This window comes from Xiphophorus maculatus, chromosome 1, assembly GCF_002775205.1.
Source record: "Xiphophorus maculatus strain JP 163 A chromosome 1, X_maculatus-5.0-male, whole genome shotgun sequence".
In the NCBI taxonomy this organism is placed as follows: Eukaryota; Metazoa; Chordata; class Actinopteri; order Cyprinodontiformes; family Poeciliidae; genus Xiphophorus; species Xiphophorus maculatus.
This window is the reverse complement of record NC_036443.1, coordinates 10,155,737-10,174,891: the sequence shown is the minus strand read 5'-3', so window position 1 is coordinate 10,174,891 and position 19,155 is coordinate 10,155,737. Positions and strand designations below refer to the sequence as shown.

At 38.2% G+C, this 19,155-nt stretch overlaps 1 protein-coding gene across 1 annotated transcript in view; it reads right to left on the bottom strand.

The window, feature by feature from the left end:
* LOC102231058 overlaps nt 1-18,368 on the bottom strand; it is a gene marked incomplete at its 5' end in the record, with an annotated part of 33,989 nt that extends 15,621 nt beyond the window's left edge. Inside the window, 2 exons of the mRNA XM_023339672.1 lie at nt 89-286; nt 18,213-18,368. Of these exons, the coding sequence (XP_023195440.1) occupies nt 89-286; nt 18,213-18,368 (354 nt within the window). The remainder of the gene's footprint in view (nt 1-88; nt 287-18,212) is intronic.
* Nucleotides 18,369-19,155: the final 787 nt, after the last annotated feature.

Below are 19,155 nucleotides of genomic sequence, written 5' to 3'. Positions count from 1 at the left end.
GAATGTGGACAACATGATGATGTTATTACACATGTATGTAATTGAAGTGATTCATATTCTGTTGATACGGTCTCAGCGAATAACTTACGCATGCAGCCTGCTGCACGGTATCTAAAATGTGCTTGGCCGGTACCAGGAAGTCCAGAAAACAGCGCAGGGCATCCCTCTGGTAGCGGCCGTCGATGATTTGGAAGAGCTGGCTGAGGAGAGTGGGGGCGGTGGCTTCATAGGGGGGATACAACGCAGAGAGGAGGTGCTGGATTGATCCCTCCACAGAATCAAGGTTCTGAAAAGGAAAATTTCAACAAGATTTGCTCCAAATATTTATTTTTTACATTCAGCATATTATTTCATGTCAGCTGCTCAAACCTGGAAACTGAACACAGAAACATCAAAGCAGCCACTCAATATTTTATTAATAAAAAGCTGATGAAGCACCAAGTTACCCAGTAGATATTCAAATGAACTATTTAAGTGAAGTTCTCCAGTTAATAGTTTATGATTTTCTGAAAGTATTTTGAGTTATTGATTTAATGACCATCCAGTAGATTGCCATAGTCGAGAGCCTAATGTGAACACTTTTAACAGTGGCGTAAAAAGTCGTCATTGTCATCACTTACGTGAAATTGGAGACATGTACATCAAAAAACACAAATTTCTATCTCTTTGCAAAAAATATTGCAGGACATTTGGAATTTTTTTCATTACAATTTTAGTGTTAGAAGGGTACTTTATTGTATATTTAAATCAAATTAATTCATTCTAACAGAACATATCCACATTATTATTATCAGTAGCCAGAAGATGTTTACCTGGTTCACTAATTTTATTCAAATACAATTCTTCTTTTTAGCTCAATTTTAAAAACCCATTTGTTTAGGCTTGTCTGATTAAAAAGTGAACATAGATTATTAATTTTAGCCTGGATTTCAAAATGTTATTACTTCTCTTCATTTTGCCATTACAATGTTTCTTTTCGATTTAATACATTATGTTTTTATTATGTAAAGCACGTTTAACTGTCTTGCTGCCAAAATGCCAAAACTTGATTTTACATGATTTTGGCTAAGTTTCACATCACACTTCTATTCTGACCCACCAATTTAATTACATTTGATCTATGAGGTCTCAGTAATATGTAGTGTTAAGCAGCAAACATGCAGTTCATTAAATAATTCTGTTTCAGAGTAAACTAGAAATGCCTCATTATCAAACTCCTCTAGGAGATAAGGCTTCATTCAAGTAATTCTTGTTCTCCAATGCGGAGGCAGCCAGCCTGAGGACAAATATTCAAGTAAACACAGCTACACTTCTGGTTTATGGTTTTACATTTCCTTTGACCTGAACTCATGCATCCCCCCCGGTCCCCCCACCCCACATTTAGGTCCTGCTTTATTTAGCGCCACTAAGACCAGAGCAGTGGCTTTCAGAAGGAGAACCTGACTCCAGGAAACAGAATGTGAGAACGTTGATGTATGGCCTGAAGATTGTTTTTCTACCCATGCAAAGTGTAAGATTTTCATAAAATCAGACACAGTAATGGTAAGTGAACACCAGAGATGTTTCTTAAGCTAAATCTGTTGGATAAGCTAACAAAATAACACAATTAGTCAAATCCATACGTCCATCATGTCTAAGTTACATCTTCCCTGTAACCTGTTATCTTTGAGATAGAATCACAAAATAGCATGTAGCATTATCATTTTGGTGTTTGTACAATTAAAAATATTTCAAAAACTGTATTTCTTTTTTCTCACACCTATGCACTGTGTTGGAGTACCACAACCAAACTAAAGTAAAATGCATTATCGGGGATGGAGTATTACAAATTGTGAAAATATTCAATGGAGATTACAAGTCTTGCAAGACACTTTCAGTCCCAACATTTCTTTTACTGGCGAGTCGCCTCTGTAATCTAATCTCGTTCCGTGACATTATCCTCAGGCCCCATAGCTCATGGGACAACATGTCTGACGCAGAGCTTTGTGGTGGCTTCTGCCACACCCCGCTGGGGCAAACCTCAACAATCCTCATCAACGTAACGTCAACAAGAAAGACAGGGACAGCAATTATGAAAATGATGGAGAGGGGACGTCAACTGAAGGCTGGATGGTGACGGTTGTTGCTGGCAGCTCAGAAACACACAGCTTAGTGGAAGTAAATATAGATCACAGTTCATACATTTTTAATTAAACTGTTTCCACAGGACTAAAAACACTTCAGTCATCAATTCTGTCATCCCATTAGTGAAATGACTTGTCGGATAGATCTGGGTCAGCGGCGGCCCGAGGTGTAAATGATCTTTGGGTTTGTTCAGAACCTGTGCTGGCCTCCAGGCCTCAAAAGACATAAAAACCCCAAAAGAAATATTGATTAATTTGTTTCCCCACAAAGTAAGAAGAAACTAGCCAGCATGAAAAACTTTATTACGTGAAATTATATCTAGAGTTGTGTTCACTGGTTCCTTGGGAAAGCAACATTACACTTTGCTTCTTCAGAAACAGCCTGTATTGACCCACAAAGGGGAACACAAACATTTTTTCAGGCATTTCTGCACTTGAAACCAAAAGTTTGTTTGTTTGTTTGTCCTGGCAGCACACCGCTGTTAATGCAGAACTACTTGGCTTCAAAAGCACACAGATCCTTCCCAGTAAGTCACTGAAATAAATTACGACCCTCACATTGCTGTGGATAAGATGTCTCAGCGCTGCAGCCTTAGACAGTTTGAATATCTCTGTCCAGTATCATTATGAAACAAAAATAGTCCGTGAGCATTTCTGATGTCAAGCCGGCTCCAGTCCGGGCAAGCAAACCTGGACTGAGAAAACCAGAAAGTTTGCATGCAGACTTGGAGATTTATAATGGAGATTTTGAATGTTTTCAATGCATACTTAATCGTTTTCAGTTTAATCATTGTCATCTGGAAAGTGACAGGAAATGTAGGAAGATTGATTCTTATACATTCTGAATTATGAGAGAAAATTCAATTTTTCTGTAATACATCAAGTTCTGGCAGCATTCTTCTAAAATCTCAAGAAGATATGCCTTGTGGGCTGTCGCTATAGTAACGCCAGCAGTGCTAACTCTGCTAGTTACTTTTTTAAAGATGCTAAAGACCTATCAAGCAGCCCGACAACGTGAATCTGAATAAGAGAGCCAGAATCAGGAGCAGATTCATCATAATCAGGAGCCAGACCCGTTTGCTCTGCTGGGAGGAAGGACTGACTCAAGTCACATCGCCACGTTAACAACGAAACAAATAACAAAAATCAGCTGAATTTGGCGGCAAAATTTGGATCTGTGACTGCATGAGAAAATGTGAGACCCTGTTAGAAACCACTGTTCTAACACTTGGATCAACTTTACATAAGCACAAGAAGAATCAATTTCCTGTGTTGATATTTGCTTCTTTTCATCTGAGCTCACACCCACTGATTCCCCACTGGATTACACAAACTGTTTATATCGAGTTCACTGCTGCTGGGCAGAGAGGACAGGGAGAACTGCTGGCATCTTAAAGAAAGGAGCAAATCTTTTCCCATTTCATTGTCGCATTAAGCTCTTAAACAGCATTACGTTTAGCTTTACAGGCTGAAAATAAGCATAATGTCCTCTGGTATGGATGATGAATCTGCAAATATGGTTTGTTTTTCAAATAAACAACACGGTATGCTTTCAAACTATTAATTACTTGACTAGATTGATCAACTAAAGTTGCCCCTCATCAGAATAAAGGACATGTCTAACATAAAAAAAAACAGATTGTTTAAAAAGCTAAATTAGTTCAAGCTTTCAGCTCTTTCACTGTTTTGTATCAGATATACAAGGAAGTTATATAAGGAAGTTTTTTTCACATTTTTCAACAATAACAAATATCAAACAAATAACAGTTATCAATCTGAGTTGAAGCACCCAATCCTTGACTGTTGTTGGAAGAAAGAAAGAGATTTTCAATAGACAGCAGACATGCGAAGGAAAGGACCATCTGTTTATGACCAGAGTGTTAAAATCTTCCAATCAGAGCAAAGGAAAAGTAATCATCTTCATCTGTCCACAAACAACATCTCCATTTTAGATAACCAATGATGTAAGCATGGCCATTTCTTTTGACTGCTCTTCAAAATGAGAAATCAGAAAATGTGTAAATAGTTTTTCACAACACTTTATGCAAGGTCCCTGTATGGATGACCGACTGTATATGTGACCACAAATCCTGCATTCTTTTTAAGAGGCCATTGGAACTGAATATTGAGTAAAAGTCATAAATGCGTTATAAATTGTTGACATCAGTAGTTTAGCTTGCTAGCAAACACACTGCCTCAACATCTTGAACACACACTCTTCTCTTCAGACAGGAGGATTTCAGTCTGCTGATCTGTTGCATCATTCACAGAAAATGACACATTTATGGATGACAACAAATGTGATATTAAGGTGAAATTCAATTGTGCAGTAAACAGATTAGCTGCACACAAAGCCTTGTGGCAACCGTAATGTGGATTTTTCTGTTAAACATTCACATTTAGTTTTAGAAAATGAATCAGTTTCCTTATCAGTTCATTTTAATCACAGCTTCAGTACGAGATCAAAAGACAAAAGATATCCTTTTCTGACATAAATCATTTGGGATTTATTTATTTTGCTATTTAGAAACACACAGCAGGCAGAGATTACTCTGTAAAGCTCAAATTCCAGCTTTTTTCTGAATGAATGGACTTAGTTGGTAAAACAATGAGCTCTTTAGCTATAAACTATACGTTTGAAGAAAACGGCAACAAAAAAAGTCAAAAATCCTCAATTTTTCACTGTCTTTACTCTTCAGTCTTATATTATCCCTCTGTGCCTCAACACACCTGATGTCACCTCCTCTCCGGCTCAAGCCAAATTACACTGGCGTAAGCCAATAAATCCTCTGTACAAAACCACAGAGGCTCCGCGATGGCCAGACGGTATATTTAGCAGCTTCAGTGGGATAAGGAGACCGGGGCTCGCGGGAGACAAACACCAATCATGACGGTCTCGATCAGCAGAGCGATTTGAAAGTGGCCGTAAAGTATCGGTCAGCGGTTCAGTGTGGGTCATCAAAAACACGTGAGGGAATTATGAATGAGCCGAGCCGTCTTTAAAAATCACCATGAGCACGGCTGACGTACGTAGTCTGTGTTCATGTGAGAGATGTTATTATATGAAAGTGTAGCTTAGCTTTCACTGACATGCTCGTCTCATCTGTAATTAGGCCTCAGCTGTGCTTAATGTAACTCTAACCCACAGATTTCATGACAAACGACTGAAACTTCGATACAAGCAAACATCAAAACACTGAATCATACATTTGTTTTAGACATTTGTTTGATTTTTTTTTTTTTTTACAATTCATACCCCTTGAACTTTTTTACATTTTGTCACTTAAAAACTTTGATATATTTTATATGATAGTCCAAAAAAAGTCACACATAATAAGTGAAGAAAATAATACATGGTTTTCTGATTCTTTCACACATTAAAAAAGCTTGGTGAACATCAACCTCCTTTACTATGGTATGGAGTCATTTTAATGGACAACAGAGCCCACCAGTGTGTAATTAAATCTCATTATAAGCCCGTTTCTGTGAAGGTTTGTGAGAAAACATCAGTGAACTAACAGCATCATGAAGACCAAGCAGACAAGTTAGTGATGAGGTCATGGAGACATTTATGGGTTATATTGCAAAACAAATACCAACATGTCACACAACAATGCAGGGACTGTCCATAAACGGAAAGAATATGTCCCAATCTCAAGGCCTAGCAAAGACAAAATCTGGAAAAGAAGATGAATTAATCAGAGAAGTAGCCAAGAGGCCCATGGTAACACCAGATATATCCACAACTCAGAGGAGAGAATTAGAGACAGGGCAAATATTTGTTAAGCACATCTCAAATCTGACTCTTGTGGAAGGAAAGTGAAAAGAGAACTATCAAAATGTCCCATTTCTAGTTTTCCAGAAGCCACGTAGGAGGCACAAACATAAAGATGCTCTGGTCAAATGAGAAATAAATTAAACTTTTTACATGCAAAACACTAGCACTGCCCTGATCTCTATCAGTGTGCTGTAACACACTGATGTTACAGCATCCTGCTGGCTGGAAAACAGTTATTTTGTACTAATTACAATGTGCTGTCTCTGAACAAATACACGTAAGTACTTAAGCCCTTGAAGAAAACACAGTAACTACAGCGTTCATGTGTTAGAATGGCCCAGTCAAAGCCCAAAATTAAATTCAATGTTAAGTCAGAGGCAAAATCTTAATTTGAGTCTGATTGAGACTGAGCTATTATGAAAACAAATGTACAAATGTCAGCCATATTTTTCAGATTTTATCTCATAAAACGTGAAAACCATGTATCATAATACAAAACTCCAATAAAACATGTTGATGTTTGTGGTCATAAGGTTACAAAAATGGAAAGAAAATACTGAAGGAGATTAAAACTTTTGCAAGACATTGTATATGAAGGTAATGATGGTAATCCAGGTAAAGGGGAGATGATGATTTGTAGGTTTACTAGCAGAAATTTGGGTCAGACTTTTGTTTGTGTATTTTTTTCCACCGAATCACTCAGACAGGACAAGTTGTCTTTCTGCAGAGGGAAAAGGAGATGCTTTGTACAACTTAGTCAACATGGGAACCAACACCCAGACATTGAAGTCACTCAGAAAACAGGAATAACAGAGTTAATGGACCCCTGGTTTCGACGACACGGAAAACTTATACAGGAAGCAAGGTGGGAAAACTCACAAAGATTCCTGCCAAGTCAAACCCACGGGAGAGCTGGGCGGGTAATTTAAAATTCAACTCCCTTCATAACATCCCAGCAGCCTGTCAGCGGAAAACACATTCAGCTTTATGCACAAATGAGGCACACCCTCTCTGACGTGGAATGAAAATACGTCCGTCTGAGTCTTTTCTTGAAATGGACAAAATCAAACTGAGACATTCCTTCAGGCTTACAATCTAAATCCACATTTCAGACAGACACCCATACTTTAAAAAAAAAAAAAAGTAAAAAATACTTTCTGCTTGTATTTGCATGAGTCACATCTTGTAGGGCCAGGAGCAGGAAGGAGGCACAGGGGATGGATTGTAAAACCAGGCCTAATGCTGGGTAACCTGAGAGCTTCACCTTGAGTCAGGCTGCTCTGGCAGAGCAGCAGTAGTGAGTGTTAGCTATGGCAGAAATGTGGTCAGAGTACACGGGTGTTAGAGCATAAAGAGCTTCTTGTCAGGACACACTAAACAAATCCCTCTGTGGTACCAATGTTTGGAGACGTGGTGTTAGAATGTCACGTTTCTGATGCAGAACTTCACCTGTCAGCAATTTAGGATGTAGAAAACATGTTTGTTTGTTTGCTGCAAATTGTTCAGGTGTGAGAAAGTATCAACTTAAATGTAACAGTATAAAATGTCTCCCTTTATATATGTCAACTATACTGTTTTGATTAAGGAATAATGCATTTGTAGCCGTTTTTATTTAATCTGCAACAGCTGAAAATTATAAACATCTTCAGGAGATAAGAGCAGAGTTGTGGAATAATCTCAAGATGCAAATTAATTATACTCTTAACAGTAGCTGCTTCAGTTAATCAGTAAAAACCACAAAAGAGAGAAAAGAGCAGGATGAAAGTAATCATGTCTCACATTGAAGAACAGTGACATTACCATCTTCCCTTCCGCTCGCTGGCTTCCCCGCTCATGACACCGGCTGCTTTTTCAGATGTAATCCAGAAGGAGTGAAAATCGTCCGCAGAGCTCAGAGGCAGCTGAACCCAAATGAAATCCATTCTGCTCAGACACGCGTTCAAGGCTGAGTCACGGCGGGCTGATGAGCAATCGGCGAGTCTTCAGCCGGTCCACAACGACTCTGTGTGTCTCTCCCTCTCTTCCCCCTGTGCGCTCCGATTCTCTGAATGCTCTCTGTTTTCTGTCTCTCTGTGGTTGTTTCCTTCTCACAGCCCCTCAAGTGCTCTCTGCAATGTTTGTCCAGAGAGGGAGTGAGGCCAAATATTAACAGAGAGAGAGAGAGACAGGAAGAAGCAGACTGTCTCTAGATATACCTTACAAAAAAGGATTCACAGAACTGAACTTTTTCCACATGGACCAACTTCATGCTTCACATTTCTCGGGGAAGACAAAAAATAATGTTATAATTAATGTTGAGATAAAAAAAAAGTAACTTTCCCTCTACGAAAAACAGCTTCTGCTCCATTATATTCTTGCAGGTTTCTGGTTGCCTCTGATTTTCTGTAAGGATTTCAGACTAAAGGGATTCAACAACATCCACCAGACTTTAAAATGTTTTCTTATTGATGTTGAAAACAATGCACATTTTCCCCATCAACCTCTCACCCACACTGCTTTGTGTTACATTTACTGCAGCGACCTTTGAATAATTAAAAAAAAAAAATGTTTTGCAATTTTCCAGTACTCTACCCCCGTCTGTATGTAGAGCATTTTATTTCTTTAGGCTAACATAACATAAACAGGAAGCATTTTTGCCAAGGCTGAATAAAAAATATATTGGATCCAGAGTAACATCAATAGTTAATGAAGTCTATGTTGAGTCACATCTCTGTACCGATTAAAATTTCAGGTACACCAAACATAACTTTTTGAGGGATTCTGTTAAGAGACAGAAAGGCAAACTATAAAACTATGACCTCAAACAAAGGACAAATAAACAGCAATGTAGCAGAAAAATTTTTTTGTTCTGGAGTAGAACCATTTTTTATGCTTTGCCCACAGGTTTTAGTGCAGGCTATTGGGATCTCATAAAACAGACAAATAAAGAACAATAATTAGGAGGAAGGAAAATGACACGTTTTGGATTGTTTTTGTCCATAAGCTTTGCATAGACTCACTAAATAGCCCAAGCTCAGTCCAATAAATGGAGACTTTCTGTCAGCTTCCAGCTGTTTTTCTGATTTCAGTTGAATGTAGGTCAAACTTTTCAGACTTATATCTTTTTATTTATTTGTTTGAAGCAAAAATCATCCTTCCCTGCAATATTATGTGCCACTCGTGTTGGTCTATTACATAAATTTCCAATAAAATCTATTCAAAACTTTTGACTTTGTGTGAAAAGCTTCAAATGTCTGAACATATCTGTAAGGCACCTTGAGAAGAGGTGTAGTTAAAATTGAATGGCTGTTAAGCTATGTTGACAGGTCCCATCGATGGAAACTTTGCTATTTTCATAGCCTTGAAAAAAACCACAAAAGCACAAAATTTACCAGAAATTTATAAGAGGCCAGTGGACATTAGGATACCAAATCTCTAAATAACATTTAAACACATTTTGTTTCCTTTTCTTGTCACTGAGTAACTGTGTAAACTGTTCTTAAAACAAAAACTGTCTGTTTCACGAGGGAAATTTCAGCCATGCAAGAAAACAATTTGCTCATCTAAGACGCACAAGTTCTTAGTGTTAGCTTTATCTGTAAACAAGCTTTCGGGGAAAAAAAACTTGAGTCAAAGTAGTCTAATTTGCTACAAAGGGCTATCCTTGTTGCTATGGTTCTCTCCCTCTCCAGGGCCCTCCTTCAGGCTCTGCAGTGAATCTGCTGGCTAACGAGGCCAATGTGAAAAAGTCACAAAGGGACAGAGAAAGACACAAAGAGAATGGATGGAAGGGGGGGAAAAGCGCCAGGGAGATGAGGGACAGAAAAAAAATTGCTCATGCGTGACAGCATGTCGGTGGTATTAGGCTTGAGCAAAGCGAGCGTGTCCTCGCCAGAGGAGGGAAGCTGTTGATTCATCTGGTCGTAGACAGGGCCTTGTCGTCCTTGTCCTCATCTTTCCATCTCTCTCTCTTTCTGTTTGTCTTGCAAAATCCCTTTCATACACAGTTCAATCCCATACACATATTATTAATCCGGAATCTCACCATGAATTATAATCTGCGCAAAGCCTGCTTGTCTGATCAAAAATATGTTAAGAAGCATTGTGAGGAAGCGGCTGGACGAGCACAGATGTTGGCATCACTGCCACCACAGCAAGAAGGTCCAGACTTAAAATCCTGCAAGGATATGTCGGAAGTTTGTGTGTTCTCCATATTCATGTGTGGTTTCAAACTGGTTGCTCAACCTCCCACCTCACAGCCTGAAAATATTGCACGCTAGATCAACCGGTATGTGGAAGAGGCTGTTAGATGTGAGTGACCTGACCTGGGTGTATCCTACCTCTGTATCACTTCACCAGCAGACAGAGATGCAGAGAACAAAATAAGCTGGTATAAGCACAGGAAAGAAGGACTGTTAGGAACTAGGTGACATCTAGTGGCAACTTTACAGATTGCAACTAATTTAAAAATTCTTGATATACCCTGTAACCACTGAAAGTGCTGCAAACTGAGGCCTTAGAAGGAGTTCTTGGTTTATCCCGTTTAAACTTTAGTGTAGATATAATGATACATAACATGTCAAACGATTTACTATTTGAAAAAAATGATACATTACACAGAAACAAACTCTTTAACTGTGGTAAAGCTTTTGTCCCGCAACATACTGAACATTAACTGATTCTGTTTAATTAAAAATTTATCTTAAGTATCTCTGCGACAAATGGTTACTCTATGTTTGTGTTTTTCTCCTAATTTACGGATTACGTATTTATTTGTGCTTTAGTCTGCAGTCATGTATGGGATATTGAGTAAGAAGAATTTATTTCTCTTTGATATTTTACTTTCAACTACTTTTCCACATCGAATGCCACTGTTGTGTTTTGCTTTTGCTTAGTCACACAAAGACATAAAGTTTGTAAGTCATAATTATTGTAAGTGTGCCGTAATGTCCGTTCTAGTATTTACCTTAAAAGTTGAGAAAAAGCCTCAAATTAGGAAGAAAAACTTCAATTCATCCCTTACTAAGCCCCTCTGCTATTGTCACAGCATTGGTGAAATAGAGAGAAATGCAGCAGATGTGCTTCTGGCATCAATCTCAACATTAATATATGGTTTATTTAACTATGAATGGACTGATTGCCTACATTAAGATTTGCAGAGGGTTTAAAAACCTGTGGTTTGAAAACAGCTGATATTTTCTTAAAAACAGTTGCTGCAGTTTAAAGTCCTTTAAACTTTCCTTTCATTATATAAATGACAAATTTGGTTGTAAAAAAAACACTAAGTACAAAACTAAAGGGGCTCTTAGTGATGCGACGCTGTTCTTAAACTATAGTTGGAAAGCCATGAGCGGCATGTCTGTCAGGTTGACTGCAGACTGGCTACCCAAGCAAGTAATCTGACTGATTAAACTTATTTGAGCTTGTTGGATTCCAAACTTTACCTTCTAAATAGCAAATTGGCAAAACAGGATCATTTTCAATGAGCATGTTTAACGGAAAACTGTTATGAACTGTAGTGGGGTTTAGCAGTAGTTTATTTCACATCTATTTAGCTGAAATGTCATTGTATTTTAGCTGGAAAAACTTTATATGTTGATTAAATTGTTAAACCAAAGCAATTAGATTATCTTTTTTACGTTTTTATTATTAATTTATTAAATACGGAGCCTTATGTCTGTTCGTGTAGAAACACGGCTTATTTTTATACAGCAGTGTTGTTTCAAATTTCAGAGATATGAAATTCTACCGACTGGCACGCCTTAACCCACACCTGTAACTTCTGAATGGAGGCATCAATGATAAAACAAAGCAGGTAAAGGGAAAGAGCCAAAATCTTTCAGCAAATGATTTTGACACTTTTGCAATTTTTATTTTTTTTTCTGTGTATTTTTTTCCTCCATCTTTACTCTATGTATCCTCAGTGAGGATGTCTGGGTCATATCAAGAACCACACAACGTACGAAAGCAGCCGATAAAGCACGCTCAATAATCCGACAGTCAACAGTCTTGCTGCTGCCACAGTTAAACTGTGTCAGTGCATAGTTCAATAAGCTGTGCACCCTTTCATGCATTGGTGCAACTGAGTGGAGAGATTTGAAGCGGCTAATCCCAGCCACCGATGGAAACAAATGCACCTCCAGTTTTGGCCTTCTATTTTTACCTCCAGCATCTTCAACACTCGGAGCATGCTTCGCCCCGAGCTCCGGCTTAGGCACCTAACACCTCATTACCATTCTGTAGAGCAGTTAGCATAGCTGGAGATGCATTTACTTCAATGAGCAAGCAAGGGTCAAAAGTTCATTTGACTGACAGCTTGAAAAGTAACTGAGTTTGTTTAGCGTTTTTTTTTAAATAAAACCCACAGGACAGTCACCCATGTATGTCATCCAATTACAGTGGTGCAAAGAAGATAATAAAATGTACTTTTTTGCCCTCTGGTGAGGCTTCCTTTAGACACTAAATCTTCTCAGGAATTCAGTGACAGAGTTGTCTCCAGTTTTTATTAGGATTCTTCAGGGAAACCAGCCAGTAAATTAAACGATGCTGGATTAGTCAGCCTTCACAGGGTTACCTACGGTTCTTTAAGGTGACAACAACCCGTCTTAGATACATTTAACACTCAGCTGTAAGAGTTAAGAGTATAATTTCTGGCAACCCCTGGTACTTTTATAGCATCAGACTTCTCATCTCTGCAAGATCTCTCCTTTCACTTCCTGGGTTCCCATACTTACTCATCCTATAACAGTAAAATAAAAGTAAAAGCAAAGGTAAAGTAAAACTTATTTGTGCCATTTTGTTCCTATGAATATTTTCTTAAGAAAAGTGGAAGTTCAATTTCTCCAAGGTGAGTAAGGCAACGCAGAAACTGCTGGCAAGGTACTTGTTTTTCTGTGGTGTAAAAGTACAACTCCCTTAGCACAGCTAATCTTAAATCCACTCACATTAAACTCATGAAGAAGTCTGTCTATATAAACTGTAAGAGACTTAATACTGATGCTTGCACTCATTTATGTAGTTAAAATAGTAATCATGGCTGTTTTTGTCATTTGTGCACTCCGTTTTAAACTATGTAAATATGAGAGATGTGTTATAACATAGGTAGTAAACTCATCTGTATTTTGGCCTCACATGAAGACAATCTACAGATTTCAGTCCCAAAATAACAAACACAAGGCGAAATTATACAATTCATTAGGCACTTAAAATATTATTGACCATTTAGAAGTCTTTGATTTTTTTTTTTAAATGCCTCTAAAAAGTATTCAACTTCAACTTTTTCTCACTTGGTCAAATTACACCCACAACCTTAATTATATTTTATTGGGAATTATGTGACGGAGCAACACAAAATACAAGAACAAAGTAATTATGAGCCAAAGGGTTAAAATAAGACACAGATTTTTTTTTCATAATCCTGAAAAGTGTGAGATGCATTTGTGTTCAGCTTTTTGTTCTGCATTAAAAAAATGACTGAGGAAGGAGCATCTTCAATATCTTTTCAACTTCAAATGTCCATCCATTTTCTATACAACTTCTCCTTGTTGTGTCGCAAGACCTGGTGCCCAGCGGCCATGAAGCGAGAAGCAGGGCACGCCCCGGACAGGTCGCTAGTCCATCATAGGGCAAACATATACAGTCATATTCCACACATTAGAATATGATTGAAAATGTCACCTACTTCAGTAAATCAAAGTAAAACACATTATAAAGATGAATTACACACAGACTCATATTTACAAGCTTTTAGTTTTGTTCATTAGTAACTTAGTGTGTGGACTGGGTTTTGGGGTTGGTTTAGCTTTATGTTTTAGTTCACTTTAGTTTAGTCCTTTTGACATTATTATTTGAGGCATTTAGTGTAATTAGAATTCTTATTGCTTTTATTTTCAGTCCTTTGTGGTGTTTCTAGTTAGGTTTATTCTTTAGTTACCTTAGGCTCTGTCCTTGTTTGTCTGAGTCCATTTCGAGCCTTCTTTTGTGACTATATCTATTTTATACTCCTAGTTATTTCTTATTTCAGCCTCCCTGCAGTGTTTCTAGTAATGTTTATTTCTTAATTTCATCACCCTAGTTTCAGTTATTGGCCCATTGGGGAGGGAAGGTGGAGAGTCTATTTTAGACGTCTGAGTGAGTGTGTGGCTCCCGACGGGCCTCCTCTGGAGCTGACCCTGCTGCTCACCAGTCACTGCCATCAATCAACACGAGCTGCTTAGGTCATTCACAATGGCCTGTGAGGCTGACTCGACTCTTTTTAAACATATAGTGTTTGTGCGTGTTTGCATTTGGCACAGACATGTAACACCAATAGCAATTTGGCCAAATGAAATGGCAAACAGAAAGTAGATCAGAGAGTTAGCGGTATTGTCTAAAGAGAGAAACGAACTCATCTGAGCTGAAAAGGGAGGGACATACTGTAAATCAGGTAAGAAGCTTGAGGGGTGGAGTTAAACTTGTTCTATTTAAAATAGATTATTAGTTATTGGACATTCTAATACAATGTTATATGAAGCAGCTTCTGGTAACTCCAAGCTGACCTAGAGTTACCATTTTTAATAATATGAATCAATTAACTTCCCTAAGAGCAAACCCAGACAGATACACAGGCTTTTTTTTATGTGGGCAGAATGGCTGACCACCCAGGACGCCTTTCTATCTGTGGAGGGAGAAGCATTTGAAAAAGTCAAATGTTCATTTGTCACTTGTGACTGAATTAGTTTGATCTTTTATTTTGCTTTCTTCCATGTCCAGTAAATGGAGAGTGGTGAAAATATGACCGTGAACGGCTGGAATCCAAACACACTTTAGATTTAGAAGTATTGAGCACTAGACCAAATACGTTTTTAAAGTGCTCTTGGATGCTTTTGATTACTTCTAGTCACAAATCTTAAATATTTATACTGATTAGACATGAGCTGGGGTGCACTGATTTATCGGTCATCCGATTTATCGGTGCTGATTTTCTTAATTTTGGGAGATCTGTGATCGGCCAATCTTTACATATGAAGCTGATCCTATCCACCGATCTTATCTAGCTTGGCAAAGATCTCAGAATCAACCACTGTCTTCTTTTGCTCTTCTTTGAGAAAGGTTTGACTGACAGACCGGCCCACCAGGTTATGTCTGCACATTTATAATTAACAATATTGACCCCACTGTTACCAACTCAACAACCTTCTTGCTATATTGAGCAACATTTCAGACAAAAAAATTGGTATCGGTAAAAATTAGAATTGGCAGGTTAAGCTTTTTGAAAGTTCAGCAATCGACCAGAAAACTGCAATCGGTGCAACCATACTCTACACTAATAAAATGTTCTTAAAGACATAGTTTATGGTTCACAAAGCCAATAGACTTATTGAACTGTTGTAAAAACCTATTGTAAAAACACAATGAACATGTTAAAAGCATTTTCTTAATTAGAACCACCTTGAATTGAGACAAGCATTGAATCACAATACACAGACATGTAATGCTGGATGGATTTGGTAGACTTTAATTTCTATAAATGTTTCCCCCATAAATTTCTTTTTAACTTTTAATGTGGAAACTGTCATCTTTCTGCTTTTTTCAGCTTAATGCACAACATCTTCCACCTTCAAAATATCTAAAAAAAATAATGATAATGATTTATTACCATCAAATTAACACATTTAAAGAAGAATTGTGGATAAAAACACATGAGAACCAGTCAATCCTACTTCATGGGGCTGAAATGGACAAATAAGTTAAAAACAGCCGGTCCAAGCTGAACAACGTCCCACGCTCACGTCTGTCCAAACCAGGACGCTGTCAGACACAAACATCACAAGGGTATAATTTTTCCAAAGTGCTCAAAGTAAGAAAAACCTCAAAGTATGAGTTACTGAACCTTTTCTCTATGCACAGTACTTTCAGTTTGTTTTCTCACAATCTGTTCCAGCTCACAGCTAAAATGACCTCTTCCCAAAACTTTCCTCCAGTCATGGTTGTTATTTAGATCCATGGCATCCGAGTAAAGCAAACAGTTTACAGACCTTGAATTGTATGTTTTCACACACTGGCTCTCTTCGTCTGCATCCTAAATCACATTTGTGCTGTTCTTATAGCTATTTTGGAAAAAAAAAAAAAAAAAAAAAAACAAAGTCTTAATATTTCTTGAATGTTTTCTTACCACAAAAATTCATTGGGATCCTATCTGACAGGCCAACACAAAGTAGCAAACAATTACGAAGCAGACGGAAACGTGATATGTGTGCCTTCGAATCCACTCATTTTAACTGGTTTCAGTTCTGAAAGTTCTGATTCATTAAAATGTTTTTATCTAAACTATTCCACTGTATCTCTGGCTGAATATTTGGGATCATTGTCCTGCTGGTAGGTGAACCTCTAGTCTTAAATCTTTTGCTGCCTCTAGCACTGCTTCTTACAGGATTGCCCTGCGTTTAACTCCACCCATGTTCCCATAAACTTTGACCAGCTTCTGTGTGTTTGCGATAAATTTTCAGTTTTTATCTTGCACATTTTTAAAAGCAATGCATGACTTCTTTTAAATAAAGTCTTGTGGTGTGAAAATGCTAAAAAAAAAAAAAAAACATTCAAGTGGTAAGAGTGCTTTTTTGAGGCAGCACATTTAGACACAGAGTGCTAGAGTACAGGAAACAGGTGACATTGATCCAAAGCAAACAGACAAAAACACTTGTGGTATAAAAAAAACACACAAAAAACAGGCGGCGGGCTCCGGCTGGACAGGCTCGAGAACATCATCTAGAGGCCACGGAGCACACCTGCAGTCAGAGGAGGCAAACAGGCCTCTCTGGCAGCTGGTTAAACAAAACACACATGCAAAAAAAAAGCCTGCAGCCTCTTATTTATAACCTCGCCCACACAGCAGAGGAGGAGACCTGAAGCAGAGGAGACGCTGCCACACAGACAGACAGACAGACTGACAGTAACAGCTGGCTGCAGGAATGAAGTCACGGCGCTCAGGTCACACGGACGGTACATCAGAAATCAGCCTTCGAACACCACGGGCGGACTGACTTGCAACATGTTTTTGAATCGTTTTACATGAGTTTCTTTTCAGACTCAACATTTAACCCCAAAATGATCCAATTCAGTTCCTTACGATTGGCTGCCGATGCAAATTGCACAAATTTCAAATCCAAAATCAGTTGGGTTTCCAGTTTGGGTTCAGTAACGTTACAAAAATAACAACATTGAAAACATTTTTGTTAATTAATAAAAACTAATAAAAAAAAAAAACCTTCCCACTCTTCGACCACACCTGTTTGTGATGTGTATTGTTCTAGTTTTGTTTTAGCCAAATTAAGGCTTACATAAGTACTGTAAGAGCCCAAGCACAACATCCAACGCTCTTAAACTCTCTGACATGATTAATCACAGTGGTGTCTAAAATAAATAGAAGTCTGCAGACACTTGGATATAGCAGAAGTCAGTGCCCATTTCACAAGTCTCACTTCCACTCACAAATATCTCCTTGAAGACCTGAGCAGCAGTGATGAACACCCGGTATCAAATCCTCAGCCACGTTCATTTGGACCCACCAGCGACACCGAACCACAGGGTCCTGTACGTGTGAGGGTGTCTGCGTGTCATCACATCATCAGTCTTGGGTTTATAAAACTGATCGGACTGACCAGAAGAATAAAAGCAGCGAGGATTATCACCCCTTCCATGGCTTCTGATTAAAAACATCAACCTCGTTGCTCACTCAACCCTTTTTTGTAATTGATTTTTGCTGAAGTGAAATCCAATCCTCTGAGTGCTAGTGGGTTTGGCAGGATAACAGTGACTTGTAATTAGTATCGGGTGATATAAATTCAGTGCATGTGTTAAGCAGCATTTCATCAACTGTAGTTATTGATTACAGTAAATAAGACAAGATTGCGAAAGAAACCACCTTAATATACACTTAAATAATTCCTGTATATTAAGGAATTATATACCTAAAGCCTAAATGTGCAGACTTTAAGAGCTTCACATCTGTAAGTAACTACATGCAGGGATACTGCAGTACTCTCTAAATGTGGCAAGCTGCTCTGGAGCTCTAACTTAAGCTGCTCTAAGTTAGACATTTTGGGGTGGAAATTATTTAGTGAAACCTTCAAGCCAAATTAGTTAAATATTTGATAACCGGGCTGTCCACAAAATCTTAAATAAACCTAAATACTAGACCAAGCCTGTCACCATCATTTCTGTCATTTTACCAACTAAGCAATTCAGCGCCGCAGCTTTCAGTTTAGCAACTCCCTGCCTGTAAAACACTGTGAACGACGATGTTCCAGCTTTGCAGAGAAACAACCATCAGCTCGTTCATTGACGGTCTCTACCTTGTGGCTTGGCTCCTCTGCGGCGCTGCAGTGAACCCCGCAAGGCGACAGGAACCGCTGCTGGCGGAGCTCCGTCCACCGGGATGAGGGACACGGGGGACTGACTGACTGACCGCCTGCCTGCCTGCCTGCCTGCCGCGGACTGTCGCCGTCCGTTCAGCCTCCGCTGCTGTCGATCGATCCCCCAGCGGCGCGGAAGCGCGCAGCGGGCATGCGCACGAACCCCAAAATCAATTACTGTCAAAGCTGAACACTATACTGTTAATTACCGAGCCGGTCTGAGTGTCAACTTTACATCTCGGTTGCAACATATGACGGTGAAATTATAGATGCATCAGTGTGATTAAAGGTCTTTTGATTTATTTATTTATTAGATTATGGATCAGATTATTTTGCCATCATGTTCTTGTATTTTGTATATTAGACTCACATCTCTACATATCATCATCGGTGTGAATTTCGTAACAGTAACTGTTCTTTTCTCATTTTGAAATTACATACAGCTTATGCGTTGTTCTTTTTTAAAATTAGATGTACAAATTTGAAATTCTTCAAATTAAATGCATATCTGAATTTTAATTCATTTTTATACAGCCAATATGTTTGTCAGTGACAGGAATAGAAAAAGACACCTCTTAAAACTTTAATAAAAACAACAACAACAAAAAAAAATACAATTTTGTTTAAAATGTACATGTCCAAAAATATTTATGGATTTCTCAATAATGTCATAATAATATAAAATAAAAATAAAATTAAAATGAGATCAAATCTACATGAAATGCGAACTTTTCCATCTCATTGTTGCTTTAGATAGTCACTGTAGTTGGTTCTTGTACAGTATAAGCATCCATCCATGCAGTATGTTATAAACCAAGAATAATATTTAAGTTAAAAAAAGAAGCAAAGATCTGTCTCATATTCAACTCCAGTCATATGAACT